At 41.5% G+C, this 23,473-nt stretch overlaps 2 protein-coding genes across 3 annotated transcripts; both read right to left on the bottom strand.

The window, feature by feature from the left end:
* Positions 1–612: 612 nt before the first annotated feature.
* On the bottom strand, positions 613–21,555 carry LOC122668070 (putative disease resistance RPP13-like protein 3). Its single transcript, XM_043864619.1, has 2 exons — positions 19,696–21,555; positions 613–1,568 (listed from the first exon to the last, which is right to left on the bottom strand). Exons 1-2 carry the CDS (start codon positions 21,553–21,555, stop codon positions 642–644), a joined length of 2,787 nt encoding a protein of 928 aa, XP_043720554.1. The 3' UTR covers positions 613–641.
* On the bottom strand, positions 2,514–21,587 carry LOC122668073 (putative disease resistance protein At1g50180). 2 transcript variants are annotated; one of them, XM_043864623.1, is made up of 2 exons: positions 21,534–21,587; positions 2,514–3,430 (listed from the first exon to the last, which is right to left on the bottom strand). In XM_043864623.1, exons 1-2 carry the CDS (start codon positions 21,553–21,555, stop codon positions 2,655–2,657), a joined length of 798 nt encoding a protein of 265 aa, XP_043720558.1. In that variant the 5' UTR covers positions 21,556–21,587; the 3' UTR covers positions 2,514–2,654. The 2 variants fall into 2 exon arrangements, with proteins under 2 accessions (XP_043720558.1, XP_043720559.1); XM_043864624.1 differs by lacking the exon at positions 21,534–21,587 and adding an exon at positions 21,466–21,530 and having other exon boundaries at positions 2,514–3,408.
* Between the last annotated feature and the right edge of the window lie 1,886 nt (positions 21,588–23,473).

Raw genomic sequence — 23,473 nt, 5'->3', positions numbered from 1 at the left:
TCTACTTTCAAACAGACTTGTCGGATCAACAAAGGTTTGCTGGATCAATGAGTGGAGTTTCGACCGATAGTAAAAAAACCACTAAATTAAAGTGGTGCCACAGCCTACTTTCGAACAAATCTACAGAGATCTGCTGAATCGACGAGTGGAGTTTCGTTTGACGACAGGAGAGGGATGATGAAGGTTGAACGACGATTGAAGCTTCGGAATTGACGGAAGTCTTAGGATTGGAGGTAAATGTTACAACTGAAGTTCTAATATTGGGGCTAGGAGTGACGGAAACCCACCAATCAACGAGGAGGACGACGGTTCATTATTAGTCTCCTCCACGCATCACTCACTTAAGGGGTACTGCAAGGGAACTTGCCGATTTCCAAATTGAGAGGAGGAAAATCCCATTGTTAGAGGAGAGAGAGAGAAAGAGAGAGGTGTTAACATAACCTCCGCTCTCATATCTGAAAGAAGATTCAACCAAAAAAAATATATATATATATATATCTGAAAGAAGATTGTCTTTTATTATTGCATAAGAAAATAGGAACATTTTATCAGGCACAATGTTTTACCCACTAATCCTTGGAGAGGACAATAATATAAAAAGATTCCTACATAAAAAAAAAAAAATATTAAGAATCAAAGGATCAGCACCATTGATAATAAAAATTTCTTAAAAAAACAGAATTTGATTTGGTTTCAATGGAGGGTATGTGTTTGATGATCTCCCAATCATCTCCTGTATCTTTCCGGACCCTGTATTCAAGCTCTTCTGTCAAGGTAAGTTCCTGAAGAGTGAACATTTGTTTCAATCCACATGGAAGCCTTTTTAACGCAGAACAATGTAGAATCCTTAAAACCCTAAGGTTCGGTAATGCTCCTTCCTCCATCGTCAACTCCTGTAAGTCATATAATTTATGCAATATCAATTCCTCAAGTTGACGAAACCCATCAGCAGAGAAAATAATTTTGGATCCTAGATCTGCCATACTCAAGACGAGACACCTTAGTTTGGGTAGCTTCTTTAGGTTTGCCATCAGTTCGTCTACCAATTGTCCTCCCTGAAAACTCAATGTTAAGGTGGTGAGATTGGAGGGAAAATCTCGAATTCCAATTATTCCTTCCAAATACATATGATAGAGCTCCAAGTGGTGAGAGAATGAAACAGGAAGGACTAGTGCCTCTTTACATTCGAAACATGTCAGACAAAGGCCCCGAAGGTGGTTCAATTTGGGGATGGCATTTAACAATGCCTCTTTGTATGAATACGACCGACTCCCTTCTGAGATTATAAGTAGTGCTCTCAGATTAGTCAACTTATCCAGCCTACGCATCCATTTTCCTTCATGTAACATCAGTGTCTGCAGGTTCGTCATGTGGTCCAGAGGGCAATCAAAGTCCTGGAGACCAACTCCAAGCGTAGTAGCGAAAACAAGATTTCTTAGCTGCTGCAGTTTCATCATTGTCATAGGTAGTTGTGTGAAATGAGTAGAACCTAAATCCAACGTTTGTAGATTTTGCAGGTCTCCTATCGAAGATGGAAGTTTCTCTAAGAAGGAACCACGTAGGCTCAAGTGCTTAAGGAGGATGAGTTTTCCAATTTGGTTGAGCAATCTACTAGGTATAGAACTTAGATACACATCCGGTAGATATAAGACTCTAAGCAGTTTCATGGTTCCATAAAAAGACTTCATCCACATGTTTCTCTCAATATCTAAAGAGAAGCACAACAAGGAACGAGGATGATTTGTTGTAGTAGTACATTGATTTAGAGCATTAGTTGCACTACTACTATTACCATACACACCTCGGCCAGCAGGTTCAACGGCCAAGGAAAGCCGACGTGATTTATTTGGGGAAATCAAATTAGCATTTCCAACAACTTCAAGAAATCTCTCTTGCTTAGCTTCTGAAATTGCTAGATCTCGGATAAGATCATGGATACGACACAATGTAACACGTCCATCATAACTTCGGACTGTTACTTGAATCATGCTTCTTTGGATAAGCTCCTCCAAGTAATCCTCGGCCACATCTTCCATCATCAAGCATCCCCTTGGTTGTATGAAACCTTCTGCCACCCATAGCCAGATCAACCTACAACGCCGAATTTCATGGTCTTCTGGGAAAAGACCAAAATACAGGAAGCAAGGCTTCAAATGATCCGAAAGCTCAGTATAACTCAGACCCAATACTTGTTTGCAATTCCCTTCATTCTCATTTAACTCCCAATTCACGCTATCAAGAACCTTGGACCAGGCAATATGTGTCCTCGGTTTGACGGATAAGAGACCGCCTAATACAACGATAGCCAGTGGCAATCCATGACACTTGTGGACAATTTTCCGTCCCAAATCCTCCAAATCTTCAGGGCAATCTGCTTCCTTAATGCTCATCACCTTTGTTAGGAAGAGTTTCCAACTCTCTTCTTCATTCAAAAGGCGCTGGAAATAGGGAGTTGTGGAGGGATCTGCAGATCTAGCTACGATTTCATTGCGAGTGGTAACTAGCACCCTGCTTTGATAGCCTTCTCCTTGAACTGGAAGGGCTTGTTTCAACAAACATGTTCCAGTCTTCAGGCCTCCACAGGTCATCGAATACAATTAGGTAGGTTGTTTCTCTCAAGTGAGTTGAGAGCCTATGGATCAAGCTTTCGACATCTACCTCCTTCTTATCCTCAGGGCCGGGTGAGAAGCTTGATGATCTGTTCTAGGATGACATGGTAGAAGATCTCTTATATCGTATTGTTGAGACACAGAAATCCAGGCACGAGTTTGAAAATGTTCTTTAACATCATTCCGTTTGTAAACATTTCTAGCAAGGGTAGTTTTACCACTACCGCCCATTCCAACTATTGAAACAACAACAACAACACCAGTAGCAGGACATGGTCGTTGGGGCACTATGGGTGTTACCAACTTCTTTACTATTTCATTCTCTTCCTTTTCAAATCCGATGACATAGAAATCATCGACCACCCTATCTTGCCGACGACGAAACGGTAGGCCTTGTTCAATATTCGTGATCATACGAATTGAACTTGATGACTCTGCCCCTGAATTAGTTTCAAGCCCCAAACTAGATCTCCTAATTGAAAGCTGGTTAATCTTTTTAATGGAATTTTCTATTTCTTTCCCAAACTGGTGGAGATTAAGTAGTTGATTCGGGTAGCAGATGTACCTGGTCAGGAAGTTTCTGTGCCGTTCTCGCTCTGCTCCAAAGATGAACAAGTCGATCACATCCTCGGCATTCATGACAACATCTCTAACCTGTTTCAGCCATTCTTCCACCTCATTTCTTGTTTGCCGCTTCTCACTGGCGTCTCGCAACGCAGAAGTCATCAAACTGATCTCGTTGCATAGTGATTGGGCTTGATCGGGCACTCCGGAGAGGAAATCAGCTTCATTTGATATCATCAAAGCTAATTTCTGTGCAAAGAGCAAGATGCTCGAAGCCATTTTTTTTTTTTTTTTGTTTCCTCACTCAATTGCAAGAAATTTATGGCCTCCAACCTACTTTCCGTTAGAGCCTCAGCTTCATTTCGATATTATCTTCACGCCTCAGTTTTTCCCTTCTTGTGGGGCTCAGCTCTCTGTTTCTTCTTTATTAAACCCTTCCTCGCAAGAAAATGTGCACACAATTTCAACTCTTTATTATTTAACCAAAAAAAAAAATTTCAACTCTTTATTCAATGCACTTGGGCCTGCATTACTTTCTTGACTTGTCCATTCCTTTTCTTTTAGTTCTGTACATTAATTTTGGTAGTTGTGGACTTTTATATGTGAACAAGGACCATCAGCCAGTTTGTGACTTTGTTTTTATGGACCCCTGTTAGTTCCCATTAGAAAATTTTCTCCCAAGACTTGTACAATAGCAGTAGACTGAACCCATATACCAAGTTGTAGTTAGGGATGTAAACGGATCAGATACGTATCGGATGTAATTGGATCTAGATAGTTCCTACCCGGATAAGCTATCCATAAACAGATACAGATGTGAGTCGAATTCAGATTTTCAACTACCCGTTAGCATCTCTGACTTGTGTAACACAAACCTTCCTCCTCCCAACGGATATGATTTACTCTCAATCTATGTTTTTGTCTTATAATTCTCATTTCCTCATTCTTTAGAAATTGTTGAATCTTCAAAAACCCTCTATACCATCAGTTGGATATCTATTCGGACCGGATAATTTTTTTCCAGATTATTCGAATAAAACTTCAGATACCCATAAACAGATATGGATATCCTAAACGAATACGAATACGAATACGAATCGAATTCGAATTTTTAGGTACCCATTGACATCCCTAGCTATAATGCACTTCCCAATCCTAACTCTCAACCCTGCCCAAACCCTAAAAATGTTGGATTTCGTGGTGAACTTTTCAATTTCCTCCCCAATAAACATCTTAATGGAAATGACAAATGATTCACAATTTAAATTTGAATTTGAACCTGGGTTTAAATGATGGTAATTTGAGGAAAATATAAGCTTGGCCGATGAGAAGCATTAGCTTAATATTTCTTCATGTACAAAATAAAATGAGCCACCAAAATTAACTTATCTAATTAGATTGTGGGACTTGGCTCCTGTCAATCAACAGCCCTGGGGGGGGGGGGGGGGGGGGGGGGGGGGGGGGGGGGGGGGGGGGGGGGGGGGGGGGGGGGGGGGGGGGGGGGGGGGGGGGGGGGGGGGGGGGGGGGGGGGGGGGGGGGGGGGGGGGGGGGGGGGGGGGGGGGGGGGGGGTTTTGTGTGCTGCACCGAGAGATGAGCGGTGCACATTCTTGCCTTACCACTGCCCGTGGGGGGGGGGGGGGTTTTTGGGGGGGGGGGGGGGGGGGGGGGGGGGGGGGGGGGGGTGTGCGGGGGGGGGGGGGGGGGTGGGGGGGGGGGGGGGGGGGGGGGGGGGGGGGGGGGGGGGGGGGGGGGGGGGGGGGGGGGGGGGGGGGGGGGGGGGGGGGGGGGGGGGGGGGGGGGGGGGGGGGGGGGGGGGGGGGGGGGGGGGGGGGGGGGGGGGGGGGGGGGGGGGGGGGGGGGGGGGGGGGGGGGGGGGGGGGGGGGGGGGGGGGGGGGGGGGGGGGGGGGGGGGGGGGGGGGGGGGGGGGGGGGGGGGGGGGGGGGGGGGGGGGGGTTGTGGGGGGGGGGGGGGGGGGGGGGGGGGGGGGGGGGGGGGGGGGGGGGGGGGGGGGGGGGGGGGGGGGGGGGGGGGGGGGGGGGGGGGGGGGGGGGGGGGGGGGGGGGGGGGGGGGGGGGGGGGGGGGGGGGGGGGGTGTGTGGGGGGGGGGGGGGGGTGGGGGTGGGGGGGGTGGGGGGGGGGGGGGGGGGGGGGGGGGGGGGGGGGGGGGGGGTGGGGGGGGGGGTGGGGGGTTGGTTGTTGGGGGGGGGGGGGGGGGGGGGGGGGGGGGGGGGGGGGGGGGGGGGGGGGGGGGGGTGGGGGGGGGGGGTGGGGGGGTGTGGTGGGGGGGTTTTGTTGTGGGGTTGTGGTTGTTTTGGTTTGGTGTGGGGGGGGGGTGTGTGTTTTTTTTGTTTTGGTTTTTTTTTTGTGTTGGGTTTTTTTTTGTTGTTTTTTGGGTTGGGGGGGGGGTGTGTTTGGGGGGTGGGTGTGGGGGGTGTGTGTTGTTTTTTTTTTTTTTTTGGGGTGGGGGGTGTTTTTGTGTGGTGGGGGGGGGTGTGGGGGGGGGGGGGGTGGGGGGTGTTTGTTTTTTTTTTGTTGGGGGGGGGGGGGGGGGGGGGGGGGGGGGTGTTTTTTTTTTTTGGGGGGGTGGGTGGTTTTTTTGGTTCCCAAACGCCTTGCCCTAGTAGGGGTAAGGCGGTAAATGTGCACCGCCTCATCTCTGGTACTGCACATGTAGCACTGCTGCCCGGATTGACAGGAGCCAAGTCCTAGATTGTGAAGTGGCAATATTGTTCCTTTATTATTATTGTTAGGGGAATGGGTTCTCACATGGGAGGGGAGGAGACATCCACCCTGCGTAATAGCGGGAAAGGGTTTTTAGTTATTTCCATGGGAATTCTTGTTCCCATTTATTAAGACAAAAGTGTTATGAGGTTATCGTCACACAAAGTTTAAACGAATTGCTATTTTTTTTGTTGGCAAACAAAAATTCATTCAGATAAGTAGCATGTGATACACAAGGTTTGGATACAAAGTACCCGAAAACAAGGAATGGAGTATGATCATACTATCTTACGTGCCAATGATAGGGTCTTCCTGACTGGGGGATGGATAAAACCAATGGATTCCCAAGAAATAAAACTGTAAACATAGCTTACAAGACAAAATGATAAATTAAATATAACCTTCGGATCCAGATCCCAAGTTTTGCATTCTTGGGTTGATGCCTTGTTTTTCTTGTTAAAAGGTCCACACCTCCTTTGGTGACGCACATGATATGTCAACCAGTAGTAATCAACTAATCAACCTGGAGAAAGTTTTCATTAAGCATGAGGAGAAGGTTCATCATACTATCCTAGGGTTCACAAATCCTTATAGAATTTTTATCTATTTCCCAAAATACCCACGTGTACGAATCTGAAATTCCACGGTTAATGGATTTTCTTTCATCGTAGCTTAAATAAAAGTTAGTCAGCTAGTTAATGTGTTCCAAAAGTAAGGTTATCAAACCTAGCCCAAAACAAGTTGAGCTGATCCTTAGTTGATCGGCTTTGTGCTGGGTATTGTAAACTTAAAACCAAACCAAATCAAAATTGAAACCAAGCAGAAAGTAGACCGAAATCGATATAATCCGAAATCCATTTAAAAATGTATTTTTTTCATAATTTTGTACGTATATTAAATTTGTTACTCTTAATCCACATCACGACTTAACAGACAGACACTAACGACCTTGGTTTGTTTGTAATAGATTATAAACTGTAGGGGAGGGGTGTAATAAACTAATAATTAAAAATAAAGGGGAAGACTTTATAATATAATTGGGGCAATGTACATGGGAAGCTATGAGAATTTTTTTTTAATTGAGATGACAGTCTTATTTCTCCCTTTGTTTATTGGGAAATTATCAGCGACACCTCCTCCCAATAGCCTGTCAAATTAATGCCACCCCACTAAGCCCCAAATTATCAATTTAAAAAATTAACAGAAAAAACCTTTTACCTGTTAATGAGTGATGTCAGCATGTTAATATTTTTATAAAAACATTTTTGCCATTCCCATTACAATAATTGAACATATCTTCTTCTTCCTCAATCGAATGAAGAACACTTCCCATCTCTGCAATTGGTCACCGCTGCTCATCTCTCACCTCTACACCCTTGCACACACTCATTTGGTCACAAATAGAGAAGAATCGCTTCAGTAATATGGTTTTGACTGCCATTCCAATTCTGTTCTTGTTCTCGAGCAAAATATCTAAAACCCTAGCTCTGGAAACGAAGACAAAATACCCAAGCAGGGTTTAAGCCTTCAAAGTTCATCAGAAAAATCTGCCATATTAAACTCCCTCGGGTGATGTCATGAATTGATTGAGATTTAAGAAGAATCGAGTCACCACTTGATGAAGTGAAATTTCAGCCCACTCTGAAATTACCAGATTTCTTCTTCCAATCGAACCCTAATTCCAAGTCCAGATTTAACATCCTAATTTAACCCTACACAGTTTTTATTACTTACTGTACTAGTTTAGGTGCTTCCATTAATCTGCAAAATAATTCCATTTAATGCTAACGCCATTCTGTATTTCTGAAGTAGTGAAGTTATCGTTCTTACAATGAAGAGCTCATCACTTTTAAGGCTCAAGTCCGAAGCATTATAGCACTGCTGGAGTCACAGGCAAGGAAGAGAATCAAATCCGATCTACACGTATAAGTGTTTAGTACAGCTTCACCAGCCATCTATATATATAAATTGCCGGAATAGTGGGTGGTCGGTGGATCGGATTCCGATGGACTATTCCAGAGCTCCCAAACTTCTCTTTTTCAATAAAACAAAAAAAAAACACAAAAACATTACCTTTCCACCACACTACCCCATTTGAGGAAAAATAGTTGCACGACGAAAAGAGAAAAAGGGGGAACAAAGTGAACCACTCACACACATACGAACTAAAAGTGAAGAAATTTCTTTAATTATATTTTCTTTTTTTTCAAGAACTTTAACAAGAATCGCTAATTACCTTATTTCTAATCACATTAATGAGAAACGAAAAGAAAAAAAAAACAACAATTTTATCAGGAAATTACAAATCATTCTACGACCCCAGCTAAAATGAGAGCAGAGTACATGAGACAAGTGAGATACGGAGATGCAGGCCATTCATTCATTCTCGGGAAGCACGGGGGCATGAATCGAGTGGAGTTCTTGGGATTTAGCCGGACACTTGCAAGTTCTATGGTGTGCTGATCGCAAGGATGGAAGATGGAGGTGGGTGCCCTATTTTCCCTTCACAGGAAATTAGAGGATATTTTAGTCATTTACATTACACTCAGTTAACCCCGTTAGTTTTGGGGTCAAAAATATTTTGGTGCTTAGTGAGGAGGCATTAATTTGAAGGGCTATCAAAGGGGGTATCGCTGATAATTTCCCTTGTTTATTTAAGGCGGAGGGATTAGGATGTAGGACTTCAGATTTAGCACAGACCATAGACCGTAAAGGCTGTCTAATGTTTCCTAATAGCTATTTTGGCATATAATTGTATGTAGTGGGTCTGGGTGGGCAAGGGCTCTGTGGGTGGGTGTTCTCTGATACAACAAGGGGAAAGAAGAGAAGATGGCGGGAGAAAGAGAAGTAGATAGCAGGAGCAAGAGAGGGAGATGTAATGGAGAGGAGAAGATGGAAGCAGGTTGAAGTCGGGGTGTCAATAATGCCCGGCTGGCCCGAACCCGCCCTGAGCCCGGCCCTGACCCGACCCTGTATTAGTTTTAGGTATATAATATTATATATTAATGTATATATTATAAAGGAAAAGACAAAAAGCCAATAGTAAACCTTAAAATCTAAATTCCTTTTCATTATTTCACTTATCCAGATCCGAAAAGCCGCCGCTCGACGCTCGTGCCTCCATCGTGTTCCTTCCCTGCTTCGTCTTCATCCTTCCCTGCTATCAAGCTTCAGTGAAGATCAAGGAAGCTGCTTACCTGTGTCGAGTTCTTGCGTTCGTTTTCTCTGCTGGTTTGCTTCCAACAATATTTGTTCATGGATTTCGGCAGAGAGAGAGAGAGAGAGAGAGAGAGAGAGAGAGAGAGAGTCGTGAGTACTCTGGTAGAATACTAGGGAGTACAACATGAAGGTACAATGATGCAGATAGGCGTTGGATAAGAAGCAGAGTTTGAGTTGAAGTTTGTTTAGTTGAGTCCATAATAGAGTCTAATTCTATTTATGTTTTAATTAGGGTTTCTTGTTTCAGTTTTAGAGTAGGAGTATTCAATTATTTTCTTTAAATACCATTGTAATCCACCGATACTCAAATTTGAGAGTTTTGGAATGAAATTTTTTTTGGGTTAACCGATGGTTGCCAAGAGCCTTGCGTGCACTCCTCCCTCCACTGATTTCCTTCTTCTTTCTTCTTTTACCTAGTTGTTGTTTGCGTGTATTCCTATTGGTTGCTTATGCTATTGAGGATTGAGAGGCCTTGAGGTGTGGTTGCTACTCTCAAAATTTCAGAACAAAAGACCTCCAGATGAGAGAGATCTATCTCTCAAGAAGATTGAAGCCCTGTTCCGCCTGGTTCTGCTAGCTGAAGGTTGAAGAAGACTTCAATCGTGAGTCTAATTCAAACCCCTATTTGTTTTATTTCCCTTAATACCCCTCCCTTTATTCCTTATTCTCTACTTAGTCTATTATTTTGCTTTGTTCCAAGTGTGACCCTTCACATTAGTTACAATCCCTTCTTTATCTTTTCATTCTTGCCTGCCCAAATACACTACTAGTTTCTGTTCATTTACAATCCTACTAGTGTTCTTATAATTCTTCAAGCTACTTACTATTTTGCCACTAGTGATTGTGATTTTGATTATCTAACATTAGGGGGGCCCATAGCAAACCCATGTAGGACTTCCAAACATGGATTATTTATATGGATGTATTCTCAATCCTATTAATCAAGGTCAGGGCCAACCCGACCCTAACAGGGTCGGGACTGGGTTGAGGGTTTCTTGACCCTGGCAGGGTCGGGTCAGGATCAGGGTTTAGGTTAAGGCCTGTAGGGTCGGGTCAGGGTTTAGGGCAGTCCCGGCCCAATCCGACCCATTGACACCCCTAGGTTGAAGAATCTGTGTTTGTGGTCTCTCTAGTGTGCTGGTCGCAGATATGGAAGCAATGAAAGCTCGGCTGCCCTGGGTATTTCAGAGGTTTGAACTCCCAACGGTAAGATTAGGTTGGGGATGGGTTTTTTATGTTTTGGGAATAAAAGGTAGTTTAGACATTTTACTTTTGTTTAGTTAACTCTCTTTATTTGCGTTAGTTTTTGGGCCCAAAGTGATATATTGGCCCTTAGTGGGGTGGCATTAAAATATTGGTCCATTTGAGGGGGTGGCATTGAAAATTTCCCTACAAAAAATTGTTGGAAATCACACTATCCTCTGCCCAATCAACGTGGGTTACTGGATACTGTTTGTTTTTTCTCGTGCGTCCATCAATAGTATCACACTTGATAATCCAACCGGTCACTCAAAAGAAGATAAAAAAAAATCACTCCCCAATGCACCACACTTGAGAGGATAAAAATTTATCATAATGCCTTTTTTTTCCTACCACTGCCTTACGATCTATCTGGATAAGGCCTTTACTTTTTTTTTTTTCATAAAAAAGATGAAAACACCGCATGTTGAGGCGATAAAAAACCGACCACAGAATCATGGGCGGCGCGCGTCAATCCAAATTCACCAGATACCACCACCCACCCACCCCACAACGTCGTATATATAGGGATAGAGGAACAACTTCTACATATTCACAATCCACACAGAAAATTCAGTTCTCTGCTACGACATTGAAGCATTTTACAGGAAGGAAGAAGAAGTATAATGGCGGATATCGCTCTTTTGATCGTTGAGGAGTACGAGAGGAGGAGGAACAGGATCTCTGAAAGACCAGATGGGATCCAAGGCGAGAGGGCCCACATGGTTTCTTTCGTCTCTCTTCTTTCTCGGAGGCTCAATGAGGTTTCTTGTGTCCAGGGGGCTCTTCAAACCTTTCCTCGGTCTCGCTGCTATTGACGGTTTCTTCTCAGCTTGATTGATTCATATCCAATTTTACGACTGCTGATTACTCCATTTTATTTCATTTCCCATTCTAATTATATATATTCTCTACTTTATTATTATGTAATTTTTTAGCTCTATAAATGCAGAATTTTTTTTTTTATTTTTTTTGAGTCAAACTTAGGTTCGTATACCTTGGGGTGCACATATGGTTCTCGTATGTCAAAGTTTGCATAGATGGAATTTTCAATTTTCAATGTGATAGATGTTCCCTAATTCAATAAATTTTTCATGTAATCCCTGCGACAATGCGTTAGCCAATGAAAATGCGCACAGAAGCATTGATTGAGATCCGATTTACGATTTCACTAGAGATTAAACATTCTTTTTGCACACAAAGACATAAACTTAATGAAACACTTTAAAATGAAATCGTTTATAAATGATTCGGTTTTGCTTTCGAAACCATTTAGTTAAACGGTTTAGTTTCAATTTTTACCCCTAAACATGTGGAATCGAATCAGACCGGACCGTTCAACACCCTTATTTTCTCTCCCCTACTTTGATCATGTGAGCCCCACATGGATGATATCAATTTTTACACCATTATTGGTGTGACATGCAGATTCCTATTCACAGTGACGTAGATGGGAACCCACTCCTAAAGAAAAATTTGCACTATTGAATTTAGCATTAAAAGTAAATTGTACAATCAAAATTCCATAGTTAATCCAAGGAAAAATAAGAACATTATAACTGGCACAAAGCTTTACCCACTAATTCTTGGGACAACAATACAGAATTGGATCCTTCAAAGAAAGAAACGAGCCTTAAGAATCAAAAGGATCAACACCATTGACCAAAATCATATGGCTGAGGATGCTTCCAAGGTGATTTAACAATACCTACATTTTTTCGGACCTTGTTTTCAAGCTCTCTTGAAATAATAAATGGTAAGGTAAGTTCCTGGAGAGTGGACCATTTGTTTCAACGTACATGGAAGCTTTTTTAACTTATAGTCTACAATCCTTAAAATCCTTAGCTTCAGCAATGCTCCTTCCTCCACTATGAAAGATTCTAGATCATATATATCAATAAACGCCAATTCCTGATCAAGTTGATGAAACCCATCAGTAGAGAAAGTGAATTTGTGCAGAAATCCCTTTTCCAAGATGAGGCACCTTAGTTTGGGTAGCTTCTTTAGGGTTTGCATCATTTCATCTACCCCTTTTCCTAAAAATTTACTCAATGATAAGGTGGTAAGATTTGATGGAAAATCTTGGATTCCAATTATTATTCCATCCAGATTCATATGATAAGAGTTCCAAATGGTTAGAAAATGAAATAGGAAGTAATGCTGCAAAGTCATCGTGCAATACACCCAATTTCTGAGATTCAATACTGAAGCCTCGAAGGTGTTTCAATTTGGGGATGGCATTTAACAATGTCTCTTTGTATAATTGTATGGAGATACACTTCTTGCTAACACTATACATACCTCTCTCAGATTAGTTAACTTGTCGACACTATTTATCCATTTCAGTTTTGCCATAAGTCATTAAAAGTGTGGTACCGGTGCATTAAGAATTCAAGGTAAATGATCCAACCAAAATTTCATTATTGGGTGAGGGTTCTTAATGCTGACAGTTAACGGGAACCCACCAATTACAGGGTGAGAGGGAGGACGACAATTCGTTAATATATGGAGAGAGAGAGGTGCTAATGAAACCTCCACTCTTAGAGTGAAGAACATTTTTCCTTTTATTATTATGAGAGAAAGAACGCTACGGACCGGAGTATGTGCAGTGCGCTGTCCCTGCGTTCAATCATGGGCATGCGAAAAGACCGCCACCCTGGAAAGGAAGAAATTCCTGGAGGGGTGGCGTTCATTTCGCACCGCCTATGTGTTAGAAAAACAACGCAACTAAATAATGATTTTTTAGAAGAAATGCAAAGGGAAAGAGAAATCACATACATACATGACAAGATTTTACGTGGTTCACCCCCAAGAAATAAGCTACATCCACAGCCAAGCAATAGTACGAATCCACTTTTTTGTGAAGCAAATACAAATCCTCACTCACCCATCTCTCAAAATGATAAAACTGCCCCTAGAGACCTATTAGAGACCCACCCAGTCTGGTTCGGACCTGAACCAACATAAGATGAAATACATATCAAATAAAAGATCTCAACAAAGAATCACCCTAGCACTTTATGGACGGAGATCAGGCTTCACCAATAACACTATGTTTGACTTGACAATAGGGGAAGGTGCACCGCACACGCCTAGGGTGGTGCGTTCCCTTTTTCCTATTATTACATATAAAAATAAATATACATAACATCCAACACAAAGCTTTACCCACTAATCCTTATACTACAATATAAAAAGATTCATACAAAAATAAAGAATCTTAAGAATCAAAGGTTCAGAACCATTGATAATGAACACCGAAAATCCTGATTTAGTATCAATGGAGGGTATGTGTTTGATGATCTCAAAATCTTCTCCTGTGTCTTTTTGGACCCTGTATTCAAATTCTTCTGACATATGTGACAAGGCTAAGTTCTTGAAGAGTGACCACTTGTCTCAACCCAGGTGGAAGCCTTTTTAATGCACTACATTGTAGAATCCTTAAAACCCTAAGGTTCGGTTTCTAGCTCATGAGTTCTCCACTCCTCATCTTTACTTCCTGCTCATAGCGTATTATTGGATTCCTCTCTTCATCTGGAGAAGAGGACCCACACGGTTTGGTTTTGTTTAATTGGTTCAGTTTGATTTGGTTCAACGATTTGATTCACAATGACATGGACATTAATTAAATTGAACCAATTATAATCGGTTTTATGATTTCAAACCAAAACTAATTAATCAGTTCAGTTATGTGGTTATTATCAATTTTGGTTTGTTAATTGAATTTGATTAAAAAAAATTCGTAAACGGATCAACTAAAGACCTGGGCCACCCTTGCCAAAAAAAATGACCCATAATTCTAAACCCAATTGGGAACACCTATATTTGAATAGATATAAGCGCTCCCTAAGAAAGTTTCATGATGGGAAAATTATCCTCTCAAGTTCTCGGTCCGGTATAATTTCCTAGTGCCTCTAATTAAAGGGGGGTGGATCCCATCCGAGCAGGGGGTATGGTGGTCATTTTGCCCCTTATGAGAGGAACCTGATGAACTGTACTGAGCAAGGAACCTGAGAAGATAAAGATCCCCCATGATCAAGCATCCACACTCAAATTGTCTAACTAAAAAACTATATAAATTTTTTTATATGATTTATAAAATATGTTTTTAATCTATTTATCATGTTTAACCATTTTAACGATTTATCGATTTTAATCGATTTCAACCCAACAATTTGAAAACCAAAATTCAACTGATGATTATTATGTTTGGATCTTTATCCCCTCAATTTGCCAGCTCCTCAATTTCCTCAATTCCATCTAATAGGGGGACAAAAATGACCACCCTACCCCCTGCCCGGGGTGGGGTCCACCTCCCTTTATTAGAGGGAATTGAGGAAATTGATGGGCAGGCAAATTGAGGTGATATTTTTCCATTATGTTTCCAAAGGAGGAGGGAGGGACCTACACGGTTTAAGAAACTCTCAACCATTGTTAGCAAATACGCGTTTAAATGAGTTTTCAATGTGTTCCTGTTTTTTACCAGTTTACACACGTTTTGCCATATGTTTCTCAAACATACGGGAAAAAACAGCAAATGGCAGGCACTCTCATTTGAAACGCGTTTAAAGCATGTTTCTATTTTTTTTGGCGTTTTTAAAGATCTTGGATTAATTGAACAATGACTTACTTAGTTGACCATTTCTCTCTCTCCCAAACTCTGATGTGACTTGATTATTTTCATTTTTTAAAAAATAGAACACAAAGGTGCATGACCTGCTCATTTTCAAGGTCAAAAACCAGTGGCCCAGAGTAGAGTAACCCAGTTTCGCCATTGGCCCATCATTAGTCTCTCAGTATATGTATGATTATCTAACTTTGACGACCAGAGAGAGACCAAGGTTGGATCAGGATTGTCTCCAGGGAGCAGGGAAAGCCCAGGGTGCTGCCAGCCATTGGGTTGTGCCGCACATATCCCTAGATGTGCATCGAGATATGTGCGGCACAGCTCAACCGCTGGATGCCCCCTGGTAGCACCCTGGGAGCACGCCTCCCTGAAGAGGAGCTAAATTCGAGAGAACTATAGCTCCCACAGTCCCAGCTCAAGCAAAACCCTAATTTAATCGTCTCCTCCTGTCTCCTGCAGAGCATATCCTTCTTTCTTTCTCCCACTTCCGCTGTCTCCAGCGGGAGCCATAGAGAATCCTCACTTGAAGCTTCAAGCAACCCTAACAATTATTACTATGATTTTCATTATAATTTACTGGACAATTTCTCTGATTATAGATCTATCGATAAAATCTATGCAATTGGAATATCACTGGTTTGAAAAGGAAGTTTAACCACACCCCCACACCCCCAAAAAAAATATTGAAGAGGAAAAATGATCCCTCCTGATTTCAACATATAATGGCAAGTAGGGTGTCAAATTCTAGCCCGAATCATTAAAATCGATCGAAAAAAAACCCGAGACCGAATCGAACCGATCCTTATTGGATTGGGGTATGACAGGATCGATTGAAAATCGGACCACATCGGACCGATCGATAACAAATCGAAAATCGAACCGAACCGAATGAAACCAATACAAAAATTATAAGTATAAGGTTATGAATAATTGAATTGATTTCAATATTAATGAGCAAATTTATGGTTGTAAGGAAAATTGTTACAAATCAATGAGTATGAGGTTATGAAAATAGGGAAATTGATTTGTAACAATGTTTGTTCCATTGATCTCCTTTTTAAATGTGAGGCTAATGAAATATTTTATGTAGTTGAAAAGAGAAAGAGAAGAAAATAGGCACAAACCAAATCCAGCTTGTTTAAAAAACCCGATATCGAATCGAATCCAAACCGTTATCAACCTGTTATCATAAATCGAAACCGACACCAAATCAAACCGTACCAAAACCAAAACTGATCCGAAACTAAGAAGTCCTTATTGGTTCGATTTCGATTTCCCTTTCCCTAAAATCCACAATAAAATCGAAAAAAATTGAACCAAACCGATCGATTGACACCCCTGAATAATGACCATCCCTTGTTGATTCTGTTGCCAATAAATTGTGCGTAGAATTTCATCAACGAAGGTGTTCATGATTCCCTTCTCACCGAGCTTCATGGGGTGGCTTGGTGGTGGGTATATCTTTCTTGTTTTTTTTTTCCTATTTTGTTTGTTGCCCGTCAATATTTTCCATATTAACCGAACTTTTCAAGCACAAACGTTTCAAATCCTACACGAACTTTTCAAACAACAAAACCAATGGTTACAACGTATTTTTTGAAATCAGATTCGAACTTTTAACCGAATTTTAGAACATTGAGCGAACTTTTGAATACCTTCAGCCGAACTTTTTAAATCATAAACTATTCTTTCAAACCATAGTCGAACATTTTAAAAACCCCCTCTGGTATTTTTATTTTCTATCCTTCCCCCTCCCTCCCACTTCCAGCAAGGCCCCATTCTGCCATTATCGTCCTTCTTAGATATTCTCTCACACTATCTTCTTGTTAAATCAGGTACTAATCCCAAATTTCAGTTCGATTAAGAGAGATTTTCCGTATTGGGTTATTGACTCTTCCTTTCCCCTCCATGGTCCAAAACCAGCAGCCCATTAGTCTCTATATGTGATTATCTCTAAGTTGATGACCAGAGACAGACCTATCGCTCCCAGTCCCAGAGTCCCAGCTGAAGCAAAACCCTAATTTTAATCGTCTCCTGTCTCCTGCAGCAGAACTTCTCCTTTCTCCCACTTCCGCTGTTTCCAATGGGAACCATAGAATTCTCGCTTGACGTTTGAAGCAACCGTAATAATTATTACTGCGATTTTTATTTTCATTACAATTGGAGTTTCTGGCTTGAAGGAAAAAAAGATCCCTGATTTCTTATAATGGCGACAAAGCGTATCATATCTGCAGTTTTTCTCGACGACGTTGATTCTGTTTACTAGTAAGTTGCCATCAACGAGCTTCAAGAATTTCTTTCTTATTTTATTTTTCCATATCAAGGTTCTCCTTAGCCGAACTTTCCAAACCTCCCCTGAATTTTGTGAAACCTACCCGAACTTTTCAAACAATAACGAACTTTTTTTTATCATTCATTTCATACCTTACCCGAATTTTTTAAACCTAAAACGTATCTTTCAAATTTTGCCCGAATTTTTTAAATCAGTATGCACGAACGTTTCAAACGAATTTTTCCTAATCTTACACGAACTTTTCAACGACTTTTAAAAACATCTTCTTGCATTAATCTGCCATCATCTCGTAATAATTCTGGTTTTCCGTTTATGGGTTATTGACGCAAGGAAAGAAGACGACTCGTCCTTCCCCACGATTTCTTTCTCTCTTGTCTCTTAATTTCACTCTTTTAGTTTCATACATGCCCTCAACACAAAGAACATTTTCCTCTTATTATTACATAGAAAAATAAAGACATTATAATATCGGACACAAAGCTTTACCCACTAATCCTTGGACAAGAACATAGAAAGATTCATACAAAGAAAACGATTCTCAATAATCAAAGGATCTACACCATTGATAAAAAAAAATGTTGAAAATTCTTCATCCATTCTGAATTAGTCTATTTTGAATTAGTTTCAATGGAAGGTATGTGTTTGATGATCTCCAAGTCTTCTGCTGTGTCTTTTTTGACCCTATATTCAAGCTCTTTTGACATATATGACAAGGTAAGTTCTTGAAGAGTGGCCACTTGTTTCAACCCATCAGAAAATGATTTTGGATCCCACATATATGCCTGAAACAAGATGAGGCACCTTAGCTTGGGTAGCTTCTTTAGGTTTGCCATCAGTTCATCTATCTGTTGTCCCCTCTGAAATCTCAATATTTAGGTGGTGAGATTGGACGGAAAATCTCGAATTCCAATTATGCCTTCTAATTCCATATGATAGAGCTCCAAGTGGTCAGAAAATGAAATTGGAAGAACTAATGCCTCAGGAAGGGCTCCGAAGGTGGTTCAATTTGGAGATGGCATTTAACAATGCATCTTTGTATGGAGAGAGACTTCTATCTGAACCTATATTTAACGCTCTCAGATTAGTCAACTTGTCCATGCTACCCATCCATTTACCTTCACATAGCATTAGTGTCTACAGGTTCGTCATGTGATCAAGAGTGGCATCAAAGCTCTGGGGTACAGAGTTTATACACAAAAGAAGCCTTTTGGGCCCAGAAGGCTCCTTTTGTGTATAAACTCTGTACAAATTTGCTATCCTCTTAATATATATTGTCTCTTTTTCATAAAATTTTAAGAAAAAAACAACTTGCTGTGGAACAAGAAAAAATGTGGCACACAGGAAGTTCTATTATTACATTGAAAAATAAGGAATTACTTATGAATAAACACTTTACCCACTAATCCTTAGAGAACAATATAGAATGAATCCTATAAAAGAAACGAATCTTAAGGATCAAAGGATTAGCACCATTGACCAAACTCATGTAGAAAACCTGAAACCCTAAAAACTGATTTGGTTTCAATGGAGGGTATGTGTTTAATGATCTCCCAATCTTCTCCAGTGTCTTTTTGGACCCTGTATTCAAGCTCTTTTGACATATGTGACAAGATAAGTTCCTGAAGAGTGACCACTTTTTTCAACCCATGTGGAAGCCTTTTTAACCCACCACAACCTACAATCTTTAAAACTTTTAGGTTCGGTAATGCTCCTTCTTCCACTGTGAACTCCTCTAAGTCATATAAATTAAACAACATCAATTCTTCAAGTTTATGAAACCCACCGGTTGAGAAAATGATTTTGGATCCTAGATATGCACCATACAAGCTAAGGTTCCTTAGTTTGTGTATCTTCTTTAAAGTTGCCATCAGTTCGTCTATCCCTTGTCCTCTCTGTAAACTCAATGCCAAGGTAGTGAGATTTGAAGGAAAAACTCGGATTCCAGTTATTCCTATTAAAATCATATGATAGAGCTCCAAGTGGTCAGAAAATGAAGCAGGAAGGATTTGTGCCTCGTCATTACTTTGGAACCTTGATTGGTCTCCTACAAGACAGAGGCCCCGAAGGCGGTTCAGTTTGGGGATGGCTCTTAACAATGCCTCTTTGTATGGAGACAAAGATCCAGTTGACACTATACATAGCTCTCTAAGATTACTCAACTTGTCGAGCTTACCTTGTATCCATTTTCCTTCATTTAGCACAAGTGTCTGCAGGTTCATCAAATGATCGAGAGGGCAATCAAAGCTCTGACACGCCTCTACAGTATAACTACGGAAAATAAGATGTCTTAACTGTTGCAGTTTCGTTATGGTCATAGGCAGCTCACTGAGACAAGTATAACGTAAATCCAATGTTTGTAGATTTTGCAGGTCCCCTATTGTAGATGGTAGTTTTTCTATGTTGGCCTCACGGAAGCTCAAGTACTTAAGGAGGATGAGTTTTCCAATCTGCTTGAGCAACCTACTAGGTATAGAACCTAAAGGCGCACCCTCTAGATCTAAGACTCTCAGTAGTTTCATGGCTCCATAAAGAGACTTCTTCACCCACATGTTTCTCTCAATATTTCCAGATAAGCACAATAAGGAACGGAGATGATTTGGTGGTGGTGCTGTAGTACCTTGGTTTAGAGCATTTGTTGGACTATCATGCATATGCATTCCTCCAGGAAATTCAATGATGGAAAGCCGACGAGGTTTATTTGGGGAAATCATCAAATTCTCACTATAACTCCCAACAACTTCAAGAAATCTCTCTTGCTTAGCTTCTGAAATTGCTAGATCTCGGACAAGATCATGGATACGGCAAGTTGTGACACGTCCATCATAACTTCGACCTGTTGCTTGGATCATGCTTCGTTGGATAAGCTCCTCCAAGTAATCCTCGGCCACATCTTCCATCGTCAAGCGTCCCCTTGGTTGTATGAAACCTTCTGCCACCCATAACCATATCAATTTATAACGTGGGATCTCAGAGTCTTCTGGGAAAACACCTACATAGAGGAAACAAGGCTTCAAATGATCTGGTAGGTCAGTATAGCTCAGAGCCAATACTCGTTGGCAACTCCGTTCATTCTGATTTAGCTCCCAATTTACACCATCAAGAATCTTGGACCAGACAATATGTGTCTTCGGTTTAATGGATAAGAGACCACCTAATACTACGATGGCCAGTGGCAATCCATGACACTTGTGAACAATTTTTTGCCCCAAATCCTCCAAATCTTCAAGGCAACCTGAATAATACTTACTGCCCATCACCTTTGTCAGGAAGAGACTCCAACTCTCATCTTCATTCAAAAGGCGCTGGAAATAGGGATCTGTGGAGGGGTCTGCACATCTAGCTACGGTTTCATTGCGAGTGGTAACCAGCACCCTGCTTTGAAAACCTTCTCCCTGAACTGGAAGTGCTTGTTTCAACATGTCCCAGTCTTCAGGCCTCCATAAGTCATCAAATACAATTAGGTAGGTTGTTTCTCTCAAGTGACTTTTGAGCCTATGGATCAAGCTTTCGACATTTAGCTCCTTCTTCTCCTTAGAGGTGAGGGGCTTGATCTGTTCTATAATGACCAGGAGAAGATCTTTTATTCTATATTGTTGAGAGACAGAAATCCAAGCACGAGTCTGAAAATGTTCCTTAACATCAATCCTTTTGTAGACTTTTCTAGCAAGGGTGGTTTTGCCACTGCCACCCATTCCTACAATTGAAACAACAACAGTAGAACATGGCCGCTGGGGCTCCATCCACTGTACCAACAACTTGTTTACTATTTTTTTCTCTTCCTCTTCCAATCCGATGACACAGAATTCTTCGACACGATCTACCCGAAGAAAAGGCGGATCTTGTTTATTCCTGTTCATATCAACTGAACTTTGCCCTGCCTCTGTAGTTGCAAGGCCCAGCATAGATCTCCTAACTGAAAGCTGGTTAATCTTTTTATTGGAATTTTCAATTTCCCTCCCAAATTTGTGGAGATTATATAGTAGATTGGGGTAGCAGATGTACCTGGTAAGGATATTTCTGTACCGTTGTCTCCCTGCTCGAAAGAAGAAGAAGTCAATCACATCCTCGGCCTCCATGACAACATCTCTAACTTGGTTCAGCCATTCTTCCACCTCATTTCTTGTGCGGCGTTTCTCGCTCGCGTCTCGTAATGCAGAACTCATCAATCTGATCTCGTTGCTTAACAATTGGGCCTGATCTTGTACTCCAAAGAGGAAATCAGCTTCATTTGATATCATTAAAGCTAAATGCTGTGCAATGGAATAGATGCTTGCAGCCATTTTTTTTGCTCACTCAAATGCCAAATACTTTGGGGAGGGGATGGGATAAACCCATTATGTCTCCCCAAAGCAGAAATTTATAGCCAAACACTCTGTTTCTCTGTTTTCAAACCTAGCTTTCCTCTTTTTTCAAACCTTCCTTTTGATTTCTTGGAAATATGGATCCAGATTTGACCTTGCCTTGTCTTTTTTGCTTGCCATTAGGAATCCGTCGCTTTCTCATGAGATAACTCCATTTCTCTCATTTATTCCCTGCTCATATGGACGTTGGGTTCCTCTTGAGGTGGACCAAATGGTTTGCGGCTCACAAGCTTCCAACAATTTCTCTAACCTGGTTCATCCTTTCTTTCAACCTCATTTCTTATTTCGTTGCTTAGCAACTGAGCTTTGATCCTGCACTTCAAAGAGCTGATATCATCAAAACTAAATTTTTTTTGGGAAAATTACAGTGCCACCTCCTGAGGTTTGTATAAAATACAGAACAACCCCCTGTGTTTCTAAATTATACAGCTAGACCCCTTGAGTTTTGATAAGTTGTTACAATCAGCCCCATTCTGTTAAATCAGTCCCGTTAAGTGGTACGGTTTTGGTAATGCATGACCTAAAATGACTATTATACCCCTGTTAGGGGTGTGAGCTTACCACCCCCATTCCCAACCCTTCCCCTGCCTTGTTACTCGAATCAAGTTAGGGTTCTGGTTCTGGTCCTCTGCAACTTCTCAGGATGTCAATCTTCTGAGGCCCATCCCCGAAGTGCGACGACTGTACTGGCGATATAACCCATAGCTAACCTCATTCAAACCCTAAAAAATCTACAACTCTTCTATTTCTCTCTCCTCTGCACACACAAAAAAAAAAGAAGAGGATGAAACAAATCCAGGAACGGCAAAGCCGTCGAAAAACGTCCACGACCAAGGCAGGGTTCTTAACTTTTCTTTATCGTTCAATTATGGGGTAATCTTATATGGGGAAGAAGAACTCAAAAACCGCAGAATCGATGGACAGAATAGGGATCCAAACCCATGATAAATTAAGCCTCTAACAGTTGAATAATCGGTAATAGAAAGTAGAGACAGAACAGCCAAAACCAAATCAGAGAGCCAGCGAGCAAGAGAGAGAGAGAGAGGGTAAGATGATTCTAAATCTGACGAGAAAGTTGAGGAGAAAGTCTCGTAGAGATGAAACAGATTACAAATACTCTCTTCCAACCCAGGACAACCTTGCTTTCGATTACTATCATCCCATCGACACTGAAGGTCTCTCTTTCTTTCTCTCTCGGAAATCGAGTTAGGGCTTCTCTATTCCATTTCACCCTTCTATGTTAGCCGTGAGACACGAATTTTCATTTTATCTTTTTTGGGTCAATTGAGTAAAATTGCAGGTGAACAGGTTCTATCAATCAAGGAAAAGCCAAAGAACGGTGGCAGTGGTAGTGTCCGGAAACTAGATCCCTATGTATGGAGGTGGTGCGAGTCTAAGCAGTTCCGGGGGAAACCTAATGGCGCCGGCGCATCTAAAACTGGATTTCATGGTTCGTCCAAGAGCTTACGTTCTGGGCAAGCTAGTTAAACCAAAGTTCTTTAAAAACATCAATTGCTCAATCGTCTTTGACCCTAAGAAGATCAATGTTGCCCTTTCGCTCAAGAACTCCTGCACATACGATTAGATTTGTTTGTTCTGTTCAGAGTTTGAAGAATCGAATAAACAACACTCCAACATCAACAGATGGTTCACAGTTGTCTTCTCTATAGAGTAGATCAGATCACCAGAACGACAAGAAATTCAATTATTGAAAACGATGAGAGAAAGGAATCTATTTCCATTAATTTCTGTTCCTTTTTATTTTTTATTTTTTTAATCTTGGGTAGGATTGCTCGTTAGCTGGCATCATGTAATACTTCCTTATCCTGCAGGCCCT

The sequence above is a fragment of the Telopea speciosissima genome, chromosome 7 (assembly GCF_018873765.1).
Source record: "Telopea speciosissima isolate NSW1024214 ecotype Mountain lineage chromosome 7, Tspe_v1, whole genome shotgun sequence".
In the NCBI taxonomy this organism is placed as follows: domain Eukaryota; kingdom Viridiplantae; phylum Streptophyta; class Magnoliopsida; order Proteales; family Proteaceae; genus Telopea; species Telopea speciosissima.
Note: the sequence above shows the minus strand (reverse complement) of the source record. Positions and strands in the feature narration are given on the sequence as shown.

What these genes read in the sequence shown, in the direction of transcription:
- LOC122668070 (XM_043864619.1), bottom strand. Translation starts at nt 21,555, where the DNA reads ATGGCTGCAAGCATCTATTCCATTGCACAGCATTTAGCTTTAATGATA. An exon ending in AACTCATCCTCCTTAAGTAC is followed by an intron (nt 1,569 to 19,695) that starts TTGAGCTTCCGT and finishes CTCCTTAAGCAC; the next exon opens with TTGAGCCTACGTGGTTCCTT.
- LOC122668073 (XM_043864623.1), bottom strand. Translation starts at nt 21,555, where the DNA reads ATGGCTGCAAGCATCTATTCCA. An exon ending in GGCTGCAAGCATCTATTCCA is followed by an intron (nt 3,431 to 21,533) that starts TTGCACAGCATT and finishes GCATCTTGCTCT; the next exon opens with TTGCACAGAAATTAGCTTTG.